Below are 14,246 nucleotides of genomic sequence, written 5' to 3'. Positions count from 1 at the left end.
TGTGGCCACCTGTCAACTGGGGCACTGGGTTGCTGTTTACTTGACTTTGACCTAACATTCAGAAAGATGTTAAACAGGCAATCATTTATTTACAGGTTAACTGAAGTTAAATAAAGGAAATAACCAAGGTGTCCTATACTGCTTATCTTTAGGAACACCCTCATTTTTAAAGATATATTGCAACAAATGAGTAAAAATATGACAGTATCTTCAAAACTCAAAAAGTGTATTTCATGAACATGCAGAAGAGTTCCAACTTAGTACATAAGATTATATCAGTGAATCGAGTGGTATTTTAAGGTTGAAGCCTACCAGACAGCGCAGCTCTCTGGTTGTGAAAAGACTTCTCGTGGGCATCCTGAAAGCTTCCCTGGGAATACATTCCACCCATTGCTTTCAATTGACTTTGTGGTTCGTAACGCACATTTCCTGGCTTCATATTTGTTGCATTTGTTTTAGGCTGTCCAGCATGTCTTCATCCCTGCTGTGGAGCAAAACTTGTTCACTAGTGTGCCTTATATTCTTCCATGAGTCGTCGCTTTCTGTAAATAGGGCTTTAAATTTTGTTCTTATCTTGTCACATTTGCGGTGTGTTTAAAGACAGAGAATAAATGTCTGGCTCTATCTTCCGAGGGAGCTTGGTGTGTACTTTTCTGTCTCTGACTTCAAAGTGAAAGGATTTATGTGACAATCTTGCTGCGTACTTGGAAAATAAGTTTTTTTCTATCATACAACAAGATGTAATTGTCTGTAATTGAACTGTGCAAATATTTCAGAATTAGGAAAACACAAATGGCACATTGTTTTGTAATTAGGAAGTGTGGTGGAATCAATTTGAATACGATCAAAACAAATCAGTACACTAGACAATGTCATTTTCATACATTATCTTTTGTGCACTGTATAATTATATCAATAAAACTAAATGCGCAAATGTAATGGTCATTTCAGTTGAACATGTGTTGTCTATCGTGACAATGTGCTCACACCATGCATACACCACTCTAAGCCACTCCACACCACTCTGCTCCACCCTACGACACTCCACTCTACCCGACAACACTCGACCACACTCCACTCTACTCCGTGCCACTTCACTTTAGGTCACTCTACTCTACGTTACGACATTCCACTCTACGACACTCCACAACACTCAATGCCACGCTATGCACTCCACGCCATTATAATCCACTCTGTGCCTCCTAATTTCACTCGATGCCCCTCACCCATGTGCGCCTTTACTCTGACCCTCTACTTTACTCCACTCAATGTCTCTACATTAGATGAGGCTCTACTACACTGCACACCACTCCACTTAATTATATGCCACTCTCGCCGCTCCACTTCATTCTAAGCCACTCCACTCTGCGACCCTCCACTACACTATTCCACTCTATGCCACTCAATTCTACAACTCTATTCTACTCCACAAGATTCTACGCCATTCCATTCTACAACTTTTTATTCCACTCTACGCCCCTTCACTCCAGTCCATAAAACTCCACAACACTCTACTTTACTCTTCTCCACACTTAGCCACCCTACTCCACTCTCCTCTACGCCTTTAACTTTTAGCCATTCTGAACAGCAGCCTCGCTAAAACACATTGGCAAAGCCAATAGCTCTTCGCATAGGCTAGACCTATTTGCTTTGCCAATGATTGTTTTCAAAAGTGATAGGTTTCAAACACGAATTTAGAAACATCCATGGTTCCACCCACGCGTTCAGCAATGGCAATAGTGAAATGAGAGGCAAGCCAGTTATGTGCATCCTCTGGGTGTCCTGGGTTGCTATTATACATAAAATTGTACAGTGCACATCCTGAAGTCATGTATTTGGAGGTCCTCCTATATGTGCAAATAAGACAAAGGAGGCACAGTGAAATAAAACCATTGCCTAGGATCACACGGTGGTAAGTGGGGAAGCCGGGATTTATCACGGGTGTTCTGGTTTCACATTGTGCAATGCAGACACTAGATATACGCCCACCGTACCATACCACCACTTAAAGACCCTCACCATGCAGCCCTCAGTTACACCACAGACAAAACTTTTTGGTCCCACGTTTGTGAGTGCCATGATATAGAATATGTGTGTTATGTGCATGCTTGTCACTCTTTACAGCAAGAGGTGGCCCTGCACACTTGTAAGAAATAGTATTTTCAACAACCCACAGTTAGGTACATTTGTCATATGATTGTATGCTTATACAGAAGGAAATTATGACGTTATTCGGTTGAAGTTGGTTTATTTATCTTTATTCGTTATGTAACTGCCAACGCGTTTCGTCCAAACAAGGACTTCTTCAGGGCTCAATGATATTCTTTTTTTTATATTATATTTCTGGTAAACAGATGTTCATGGTAGAACAAATTTAAAGCAAGCTGTTAACGGGTAAAATTGTCCAGACATCGTCCATCATATGTATCCTTTAAGGTAGTGGGTGGGTCAATCACGAGATTCTTCCGTCCCTAAACGTCCGTCCAGTTCAATATGTATATATCACTCACATCTTGAACTGGACGGACGTTTAGGGACGGAAGAATCTCGTGATTGACCCACCCACTACCTTAAAGGATACATATGATGGACGATGTCTGGACAATTTTACCCGTTAACAGCTTGCTTTAAATTTGTTCTACCATGAACATCTGTTTACCAGAAATATAATATAAAAAAAGAATATCATTGAGCCCTGAAGAAGTCCTTGTTTGGACGAAACGCGTTGGCGGTTACATAACGAATAAAGATGAATAAACCAACTTCAACCGAATAACGTCATCATTTCCTTCTGTATAAGCATACAATCATATGACAATTGTACCTAACTGTGGGTTGTTGAAAATACTATTTCTTACAAGTGTGCAGGGCCACCTCTTGCTGCATGTTCCTAGTGTATCCAGTTGATTTTCTCCTGGTTTACCTAGTTTTGGGACGTAGGGGATTGTGTCCCAGGCTTTCTTGCACCTTGGACTTTTTCCTAAACTTACTGAGACGTTTAGACTAGTGCGGGTTCTTGTACTCCGATCCCCTTTTTTCTGTGTCTTGTCACTCTTTACCTTTGTATCAGCAGCAACGTCTTGCATTAGGGCGGTAACAGGGTGTTCTGGAAGAACCTGTTCAATTTGGAGAACAAACTAGCACAGCAGAATCAGCGTAAAGCATTGTTTGAGGTGATTGTTGCTATGAAGACTGACAGCTGTCTGGCAACAGAAGAACCTGTGCCTGTTAATGAGGAATATTACCCGAGGCAGTATAGAGGGCGGGCCTCCTATATTACCCGAGGCACTATGGAGGGCGGGCCTCCTATATTACTCGAGGCACTATGGAGGGCGGGCCTCAGAAATTAGGCGCTGTTCTTGGCACTGATTTGCGCTCCTCATAAACTTGTGGTGGGACACACACATCTGCAGCAATATGCACGTGGGTTTCTCGTCAAGTGAGAAACGCATTATGAAGAACACATTTCACTATGAATTATTTTGCTTTATTTTTGAAAATCAGTAAGTAGGTGTATATTTTTCACAAGCGTTAAGAAAACGTCAGAAATGGTCTCTCTTTGTCCCTGTGCCCAGTGGATACGAAAGCAGCCGGTATGAATGGGCTCTTACACTGCAGTAAGAGAAGTCTATGTGTCTACTTTATTGGTTCGGCGGAAGAGGGCAGTGCCCGGTCGCCGGGGACAGGCTGTCGGTCTGTACGTGTGAATGGAGCACTGTTCCCTGCGAGACCTCTGCTGGCTGCCATGGGTGCAGGCACTCTAAAAATATAGCGTATCGTTTTCCCCACAGCCTTTGATGAGTTGCACTGTGTACTGTGTCTTTAAATGAATTGCACTGTTTTATTATTAAGATAATGCAGTGCGCAGAACAGCTGAGGTTCCTGTGGGGGGTGGCTTCGGGACTTGCAAGACTCATTGGCGAAGGCTCAGCCTATGAAATGTGCGTGCTGCCTGCCTGCCAGCGTTCGCAGCGAGGAGAGATGCACTCTTTCTCGTGGGGTTGACTGCTGGAAAAGTTCAGGAGACCGTGTAGAAGCTTGCTTTGGGAACTGCGTGGCTACGAACCATGAAGCTTGCGAGTGAAAAAGCAGAGGGGCAAAGTCCGCGAGGGGTGTTTCTTGCCACTTTGCCGTGAGTAAATCCTGCGCCTGTCCGCCGCATTACCGCCGGCTGGCTGGGGTTGTTTTTGTGACTGCTTCTGTCATGTTGTGTGTAGAAAGCAGCCAGGGTTGCAAAAATACCCCCGCCACAGTCGTGCAGTGGGCCTCGGGTGTTTTAATTAGAATGACATGAGCTGGTGTCTGCGGGACCCGCGCTGCCCTGACATCCGAGCGGTTTCTCCTCTGGCTGAGGAATTTCGGACCCCGTTGGAACCTGTCTGGCTGCATATTTATAGCGTATATGTGTGCCAAACGCACTGGGGTGATGGCTGCTTATTACAGAACACGGAGAGAGAAAGGCTGACATCTACGTGTATGGGGGACAAGTTGTATGTGTCTGCCTGTGTCCGTTCTCGTCTACTTTGGAAGAGGGACCCCGGCAGTAATTTAGCAAAGAAACCTACGAGCTTTGGTAAATGGAGGGTGCTTTATCTGTATGTGTGTCCCTCCTCCCCCGGCCCTTCGTGGAATTCCTCCCCGGATGGGTTTCTCCATAACACACACTGGTTCTGTCAGCTGATCGTTTGCATAGCGGTGACGCTGTAGCCGCCCCGGGGTGATTGCTTGTCGCGATGAGGAAGGCAGCAGACAAGTGGAACTCTGTCCTGTCATTAGAAGCGGTGCTTTGCATTTTCTCTAAGGTGACAACAGTGTTATTCACCATGCAATTTTGTGTTCCGTCTGTGAACCCCTGGAAACCCTTTGAGCACGCAAACGAATATTTATAGAGAATGGTGAACGTGCACATTAAAAGCCTTCTTTTCCCCCCAAAAAAACGTAGTCTAAATTTCATGTTGAATTTTGTTTTTTCCGCCGTTTAAATGTTTTCTATTTTTTAAACTTGTTCATGTACATATTTTGAAATATTCGTTTGTCTTTACAGGTAAAGGCGACGGAGTCCCGAACGGCGAAGAAAAAGATCCGAAATCCCCTTATTTCGTGGAAACGCCCTACGGTTACCAGTTGGACCTGGATTTTCTGAAATACGTGGAGGATATTCAGAAGGGCAACACCATTAAGAAAGTACAGATCCAGAAGAGGCGGCCGCTGGTGCCACCGTGCGCACGTGCCAGAAGCACTGGGGGCCAGGTCAGCGGATGGACCTCCAATGACTCGCTCTCTTCCTCCAACAGTGATGAGAACAAGATATCGCCCTCCTTCCTGGCACCGAGGAGCCACTCCACACCTTCCTACGCTGCCAGGCCCTCTGTTTCCCAAGAACCCTCCCCAACGTTTTTGACCATCCCTGAATGCAATCAGTTGGCACCTGCTTCTCCACAGCTCCCCAAGCACAATTTTCATGTCACCAAGACGCTGATGGAAACGCGAAGAAGGCTGGAACAAGAGAGAGTCATCATGCAGGTGGCTTCTGCAGGAGACGTCCGTAGGCCCAGGCTGGCCACCTTTGGAGGGCTGGGGTCTACCAGCTCGCTCTCGCCATCTTTTGCTGGGTCTGGTGGGCACAGCCAGTTCTCTCACCTTCAGAATGGACACCAGCCCAACGGAGAGTACGGTGCCTATCTCGCCTCTTCATGGGGGGGCTCCATTCGCCACAGCCCCTTGAGTTCAGGGGTGAGCACGCCTGTGACCAATGTCAGCCCTGTACACCTTCAGCATATCAGGGAGCAAATGGCAGTGGCACTCGCCCGTCTGAAGGAGCTCGAGGGGCAGGTTAGGACCATCCCAGTGTTGCAAGTAAAGATATCTGTGCTACAAGAAGAGAAGAGGCAGCTGATGTCGGAACTCAAAAGCCAACGAGCACCTGCTCAGGTGGCCACTGGTGGTTTTAGAAAACGTTCTTATAGCGCAGGAAATGCGGGCCAATATGAGCAGCTGTCTGGGGTCAAAAGGGGAGGCGAGCTGCACATAGACTCCGAGGAGGAAATGGACACCGAAGAGCCCAGCCCGCAAGGTTTAGAGGAGTTCAAGCAACTCACTGCAGAGATGCAAGCACTAGAGAAGAAAATTCAGGACAGCCATTGTAAAAATCCTGTCGACAATGCTCTGGGTCCCCGAGCACGACAATCACAGAAGGGAAACCGATCCATCGCTGTGGGTGCAGATGAAAATATGAATGACATCATCATATATCACCGTTCTTTGCGGCAATGTAGAGATGCCTCGGTAGGGACTGAGAAAGAAACGAGAAGTAGTGGAGTGGGGGTAACTGAAGATATGCTTGGCCTGACCACTGAAGCTGAAAGAGAAATTGAACTTCAGCAGCAAACAATCGAAGCACTTAAGGATAAAATATACAGGCTGGAGGGGGACTTGAAAGAAACTACACATGGTATGGAGATGACCAAATTAAAACTGGAGCTGCAGGCAGCTGGATCCAGGAAAAAAGTAGATAAAGCACTGATGGTGCAGCCAATAGTCTTCAGTAGGACTGTTCAAGTGGAGGTATCAACACAGGACCAGATGGTAGGAGATCATGTGACTATGGCTGATTCTTGTGTGGGAAACCACGTGCCGATGAGCAATGTTGGTGTTTTGTGCAGACCATCTCAGCATCATGCAGCTGTGGGTCCAGATGTGCCAATGCATCGTTGGGTGGTACGGGAGAGAGTAGAAACACAGGACAAGTGTACTGGGTGGCACATAGAGATGAGTGACAAGAAGGAAGGCTCGAATGTGAGCGTGTGCGAAACTGGAATCAACACAGATGAGACAGCAGACAATTTGTTTTTGTGTAAGTCAGAGTTGGAAATTAAAGAACAGCGATCAACAGGATGTGGAGATTGTTCAGTGGATGTGATTGTTACCACAGCTAAGGAGTGCCTGTCTCGAAGCACCAACACAGAAGTGGTCGGCACTGTTGAGTTTGGAGTTATGGCTGCGCCTCATACAGTAACACAGCAAACCAGTACAGTATTTGAAACCACGGACCACTTTACCAACACAGAGAGACTATGTTTTCAAGACTCAAGCACAAACACTGCTTTGAGCTTCTATGATAAACAGACTAACACGATGGCTCTAGAAACACGGACTGTGGCTGTAGGTGATGGCAGGGTCAAGGACATGAATACAGCTGCAAAAACACGATCGATTGGAGTAGGCACTTCAATTTCTGATGATTTTGGCTTTGAAAAGGTGTCTCCTGTGAAGACCAAAGATTGTGGAGTGGGTCAGATCAGCATTAACGAGAACTATTTGGTTGGTCTTAAGATGAGAAACATTGCATGTGGCCCCACCGAGCAGTTGGTGTCTCCCATCAGTATGAGGAGCGTTGCAGTGGGCGATGAACCCTCTTGTGAAGCTGTGAGTTCACCGGTTGAGCAGCAGCCCAAGCCCGAAGCAGCGCCCCACTTGGATCACTACATAGAGCGCGTTCAGAAACTGCTGCAGGAACAGCAGATGCTGTTGACCCAAAATTACAGCGAACTAGCGGAAACATTTGGGGAGCCTCACGCCCAGATCGGATCTCTTAATTCACAACTCATTAGCACACTTTCATCCATCAACTCTGTTATGAAATATGCAAGCAATGAAGAACTACGGAGCCTAGAGAGCCAGAAAACCACCTTGGATACAAACGGTGTGGCAGGTAGGCTAATGAGACTCCCTTGTTTTTGAGGTTGCTCGCTTTTCTGTTTTTAGGTTTTTGGGTTCAACAATATGCTTTTGGTGTGTTTTAGTCATTGGATGACATTGTGTCTGTGTGGGCATGAACATAAAATGGACAGGATGAAGCTAAGTTTTACCATCGTTGATGATTTTTTTTCCCCATTTGTGACAGTCTGAAACTTCATCCAATTTTCTTGGTGGTATAGTTTCAGAAAGCACGGATAATATGCCGAAACAATGTGGTAAATGATTTCTACATTCGCATGATGGTGGTTGCGAGGTATACCTTAAGCTTTGGCCATATCCATAAGTGTTTTTTCTATGTTTGTCTGTGACCGTAAGGAGCCTGGCGACACACATGGCGTGTGAAGGAAACGTTTCTATCACAAAGCCCTTTCCTACCTGCAACCTAGTGTCCTCTCCAAGCCTGTAACAAAACAATGCATTCCTTCTCATTCTTTCTGTCTCTCTATATCTGTCACTTTCATAGTCCCTATGTCACTGCATTATGGGACTGGCACAAATGTTGACCTGGGTTTTGCATGCTCATAGGTCAATGGGCAAAGCTGGGTTTGGGTTGCACTGTTTTTTGCCTTTCAGTAAGTGGCACCATGAAAATGAGTTGGTGCGACCTGAACTTATTGAGGGGTAGAAGAGGTAACCCACCCACAGGGAAATCTTAACCTCATCCTGAAGTGTGCAATCTTATATGCAAATGCATGGATACTGCAGGAAGTGTTTTCCAGATGCTTTTTAGACCTGAAAAGAAGACGTAAATCTTAAATGTAGTAGGTATGACGTTTTGAGGCAATGTGAAGAGATCCTGAGAAACAATGATGTGGGTCCTGAGACCGAACAAATTCCTGAGTCTATGAGCCAATGGCACAATAGCAACTCTTGCGCAGCCACCGCCTTCCTCTTTGTTCCAGACAGCATCTCATATGTGTCACATAATTTTGGAACCTTTCTTTCACGCGATGTCACAAGGGGACCGCACCTAAATGCCATGGGTCAACAGTAGTAGACTAGGGTGAATTGAACTGGTTTTTAATTTTTTTTTATTTGAACTTGAGCCAAAAGGGTCATTTGAAAACTTTATTAGATGTGCTGCAAGTAGGTAACATGGATCATCAACATTACAAACACGTGATATGATGAAGCTCAATATATTCCTTGTCACCTTGCGTAGCACCATGACTACACATACTGGTCTAGTCACGTCACTGCACCTAGATCTGGACTTTCAGAAGTGAATTCTTTGTTGAAATCCTATAAAGTTCTGTTAGCTGCGGTCTGCAGAACTTGACTTCTGTGAGATGAGCTTTGAGTCCTACCTAACAGTCTCTATTACAGAAAGTTATCGCTCCTTTTCAACACATATATCTTGAACCTTGGCCAGTATTCTTCTTGGGTACTCCACTATGTCTACCTCTGCACAAGACGAGACTCCAGCTTCATAACTAGCAGAGCATCCCGGCTGTAAACTTTCAAACTTTTACTCTGATTCAGAGGTGTGTAGGATGCATTATTCCTAAAGCCATGTTCTTAATGCACACGCTGCCCCCAGCATCATAGTGCTCACTGATTGCAAAGGGGTAATTTGTCACATTTCTAACCCATAGTTTCAGGGCTTTCTCTGCATTTTTGAGAGTAAACGTAACTTCAAAATAAGGTTATTTGGCAGAAATGCAGAAGAGCTGTTCTGTGGAATTATGGCAGAGACACATAGGCGAACTTTTGGTACTCGGAACACCGGAAATAGTGTTGAAAAGGAGTTTGATTGACTGGCCCACTCCCATTAATGGTAGAACTTTGAGTTCCTCTCATTGCACAGAACATGATGGATGTTTAATCCACCAACTTCCTGTTGGCACAAGCTTCCTGGTTCCACCCTGTGATCTTTGTTATTGATTCCTAGAAGTCATCCCTCGTGGTGAAGGTTTTTTTCTGTTTCTTAGTACCATCAGTTTTGGCCATCCTGTCTTAAGATGTGCAAGCCCACACATGCCAGGCTCTCCGTTGCTTTCCATTGTATCATTCAGGCCCGATTTAATGTTTAGCTAGAATTCTTTGAGTTTAGCTAGAATTCTTTGAGTAGAGCAAAATGTGCATGCTGGCTGGATAAGCTGCAGATGCATGCACAACACAGTCAACGCAACACCACGATCTTAACAGTGTGCATGGATTAGGACTCTTCAGAGAACTTTTTACTAAAAGATAAGCTATCAATTTAAATTGAGAGTCCGGCCCAGGCTAAGTAGCCCTTAGTAGTCCATGTATCCTTGGGGTCAATCCAAAGGACTCACAGAAACTCAATTTTTTTGAGAGAGGTTCCAGTATTTAAAAATGCAATGAAAAAAGATTGGAAAAGTTATAGATCATACATCTTTTTGAGAGTTGTATAAATTCAATAAGCCTTAGTGCCCACTGCATTTTTACAGGATGCGCAGTTTACCGATATGCAATGAAATCCTTGCTTGTGGCAAAACACTTTTCCTGTATCCATGGAGTAAATGAGAATAGAGGGACTCTTACGTAAACTTTTATACCTTTCAGTTGCTGTATGCACTAATATACTAATGTTATTCTGCTTTAGAAGCACATACTGAAAAATATGCTTTGCTTCTAAGTGCTGAAGTATCGTGGTAGAATGCATGGTGACTTGGTGAAGGGCTCACAGGGGATTAGAGTTTCCGCAGACCGGTCGTCAAACATTAATGATACAGTTCCTCCCTAAAAATGAATACAGGTTGCATTGCAAAAATAGTTGAATAGGTAAATGGGATACTTGGAGGTTACAGAGTTCAGGGAATGAGGAGCAAGGCTTGGGTGGTTGTGGATACAATCACAGAGTCTAGTGGGAATATGTTACAGTGCAGTGTTAATATTTTAACAACATATTTTGTTCTGTGATGCCTTGATATTTTAGGCCATAGTGCCTTATTTCTGGTTAAGTGCATGGGCGCGGTGCCCACAACGTTAATATCCACTGTTGTTCTCTAGCTGAAAGCAGTCGCACCAAGCAAGAGTAAGGAATGATCAGACTTTGAACTATTGGTAGAGAAATTGTCCTTCTGGGGTTTACCGAATGCCTTTAAACAGATTTTTATGCTATATGTCCAACGTATAAAGACTACAAACAGTCTTGTCGCTTCATTGTACCCAGCGATCTACACAGATCCATTGAACAGGGTGCAGACCACTCCCTTTCTAGATCCAGCCCTACCCTTTTAAGCCTAACCCTCTCTCCAGTGTTTGCCCTCACCGGTTAGGTTTGTTGCCTCAGGTAATTTAAAGCCTTTGCCCTCCCCCAAAACCTTCAGCACTGACTGTCACTAAGGCTAGGCCACTCACCTTTCTTAATGTTGGCTTCAGGCAGATCTGGTGAAGCCTGCTTTGCCTTGTCATCTGTAAGTAAAGCAGCTTAACATTGCTGATCCTCTTTTAAGCTTTCACAAACTTTCTCGTCGCCAGTACATTGCTATGATACCTGCCCTGATGCAGCTTTAATGACAGAAAATCCTCTAAAAAAGTCCACGGAAAGGGATAAGGCATTTATGAGCAAGGTCGTCATAGACGAAGGATAAGCCTGTATTTGATCGACCAGTGAGCTAAGGTCTCGCAGTGGAAACCAATAAAGTCACTTGTTTTAACCCCGGCTGGGACGGCCCAGCATATCTCCATTTCGTGGTTGAAAATCTGGTACGATTCGGTTGTGTGATTGTAACAACTGTTGTTTACAGGAGCTTTTAACAACAATCATCTGTCCTAGCAAGCAGTATAAGATCACCAGCACATGTTTTGTGTCTCCACTTGCTCTCAGTGCATTGCTCCTGCATTCTCCTATATCTTGCAAAAAGTTAATCAAAATCCAACCTCTTTCAACGTTCCTTCCGTGTTACATTTTTAGGAAATGAAAGGAACTTTAAGAGCAGTTGTAGATTGAAGGCGCACGAGTTTATGAAAAACTCTGACAGTAACCGAACCTTATAAAAAAAAAAATCCCAGCACGCCTTCCTGTAATAATTGAGTTTAGATTTTTTTAAAAAATGCACAAACAAGGAAACTTGGCATGCCTCTGATTTTCATGCCCTTCAGTTCGCAGTGACTGTTTGACCTCTGCATAAACAATCAGACACGTATCTCTTTTATAAACTCAGCTGGAGGTGGCCAGCGACCAGTAAAGAACTGACAGTAGCCTGAGTGTGCTTTTCACAGTTTTATAGCTCACAAGTGTGTACAGTTTGTGTTGCTTTCTCACTCTTTAGAAGCTGTTGTAATTTGTTTAGCTTAGCGTACATTTTGTAAATAGTTAATCAGCAAATACTTTGCAAAGCTTCATCCTTGGCATGATAGGATTATTTTTGGTATGAAGCAGTACATTTCACTTCAATGCAGAAAAGAGTGAGGATGTTTTACTGTAATATTTGTATGGTTTGTTCATAGTGGCTACTACTGACAGGTCAGCCAGCTGCTGTTCTTTGGTAGGAGTTTGAGACCTCTTTTTGTGCCAAACAATGGTCTCTAACCAGCATCTCACAAAATTTGTCAAAGGAGATGCAGCTTTTAAATCGTGGCATGGTAAACAAATCTTTTTCCAAAGCCTTACCTAATATAGCACTATTTAGGGTATAAACATGTGGCAAAGGAGAATCCAACCAAAAATATCAGTACCGTGTCTTAACAGTGCTGGCGCTCACCAATGGTAATTAGGGGTTGTGCTGAGATTGAACATTCACTAAGGAGATAACAATATATTCTTTTGTGTTCTGAACAGAATACGCTCAGTCCTACTCTAATTTACTTTGATACTTCATTTGTCAGTTCTGTCCCGATACCATAGATGGGAATGTATGAGAGGGGTTATTGCAAAAAAATAGGTAGTGACCAGAAGTGGTGCCAACAAAGGTACAAACCAGACACACAGGCCACCATGCCCAGTTATAGTTTTAGAGAGCCACTGTGCTAAAACACGTTTGTGTTGTAATTCTTGTTGTTCCATTTTTTTAACGCATTTTGCCACAAAACCTATGTTGCTGGAGCTGTAAAAAAAATATAAATTTGTTTGCTCGACTATCGCCATATGTAATTACTCTGAATCAACTTCAAACACATTTCAATTTAGTCCAGCATGTAGTCTTTTTGAGTTTATTAATAATGATTCCCTATTCTTAAACAGTTCTACTAACATCTTCATCGCTCGTGTGGTTTGCTAATAAGCATATACTTCAACCTGGACTGAAGCAAACCTCATGACTAGTAATCAGTGCACTTCCAAATTCAACCCTACATTGCATTAAAGCAGGCAAGTCTTAAAACCTAAAGCTAAATGCACCAATTTTGTCATACTTTTTTAAAAGGTCCTTGGGGTATGTTTGAGTTTAGCCTTTTGCCCCCTCACATTATAAAGAGCACGAGGGAGAGGTAATCTGTGCTTTGCAAGTTAACCTGCGTCATTTTCCAACCACCTCACCTCATTCACATTATTTATTTTTTGCTTAGTGTAGGTTGGTCCCACTGGAAGATGCCACAAAGTTCCTGCCACAGCCCTCTAGACAGGTAGGAAACAAGCATTTACAATGCAACGGTCTCGGCATTGTTAAAGTTAGAGCTATTGGCATTGCTCATGACATTAATTTTGTTTGTTTTTGTTTTTAAAACATTTAAAAAAACTGCATTGTTATTTACAATGTCAATAGCTTAATCACTCTCCAATGCGAGACCTATTGCATTTGCACCCACACACAGAGCCACACACACAAATAGAGCCACCCACACATACACAGCCACCCACATAGAGCAACCCACACACAAATAGAGCCACCCACAGGGCCACCTACACCTCTGCTCGAAGTAGGGGACTCTTTCCAGCTGAGCTGGTACATCTCTGAATATCAAATCAAGCTTTTCTTTAATTCAAAGATGCTGAAGGAAACTCCATTATCTAATGACATGAAATACAACTGGCTGAAACATGAAGGCAGATGACGCCCATGATTTCAACTTTCCGGAGCCACGATCCAGTAAACCCTCAGCATGTGCTCGGAATTTATATTCTATTTATCCGCCTTGTAAAATTAGAAAGGGAAAAATATCAACTACGGTTTCATTGTATATGCTTAATAACAGTTAATTATTCAAACTAGCTCACTTATGAAAAATCTTTCCCATGGTTGAGACTGCCTTAGTTTGTAGAAAGTTTGAGTTGTGACAAGAAGGCCGCGCAGCACGTTCTCACTGCAGAGCCAATGTGGACTCCCACGAGGCACACTCACTCAAGAGTGTTCTGACAATATTTGGAACATTCCCACCCCACCGCTCACTCACAGGCCAATGCTCAGACTCCCATGATCAGCTTGAAGATTTTCAAGAAAACTCTACACGACATGTACTATTCCTTCCGACACGTCACACATGTAGTATGACTGGATCATGGCCAATGTTTTCCTAGAATTCTTGGATTGGGAAGTAAACAAGACACAATCGTGAAATTGAGAAAAAAATTCTGTAAGGCC

At 43.8% G+C, this 14,246-nt stretch overlaps 1 protein-coding gene across 6 annotated transcripts in view; it reads left to right on the top strand.

Moving 5' to 3' along the window:
• Positions 1-14,246, top strand: part of KANK1 (KN motif and ankyrin repeat domains 1) — a 634,838-nt gene that overhangs the window by 532,442 nt on the left and 88,150 nt on the right. For 4 of the 6 annotated variants that reach the window (XM_085632970.1, XM_085632973.1, XM_085632974.1 and 1 more), the window contains one exon: positions 5,045-7,711. In XM_085632970.1, coding sequence (XP_085489096.1) covers positions 5,045-7,711 — 2,667 coding nt within the window. Of the gene's footprint in view, positions 1-3,849; positions 4,574-5,044; positions 7,712-14,246 lie in introns of those variants that run through there. The other 2 variants (XM_085632975.1, XM_085632967.1) reach the window with 2 other exon arrangements.

This window comes from Triturus cristatus, chromosome 2_1 (genome assembly GCF_964204655.1).
Source record: "Triturus cristatus chromosome 2_1, aTriCri1.1, whole genome shotgun sequence".
In the NCBI taxonomy this organism is placed as follows: Eukaryota; Metazoa; Chordata; class Amphibia; order Caudata; family Salamandridae; genus Triturus; species Triturus cristatus.
This window is presented reverse-complemented; position numbering and strand designations above follow the sequence as displayed.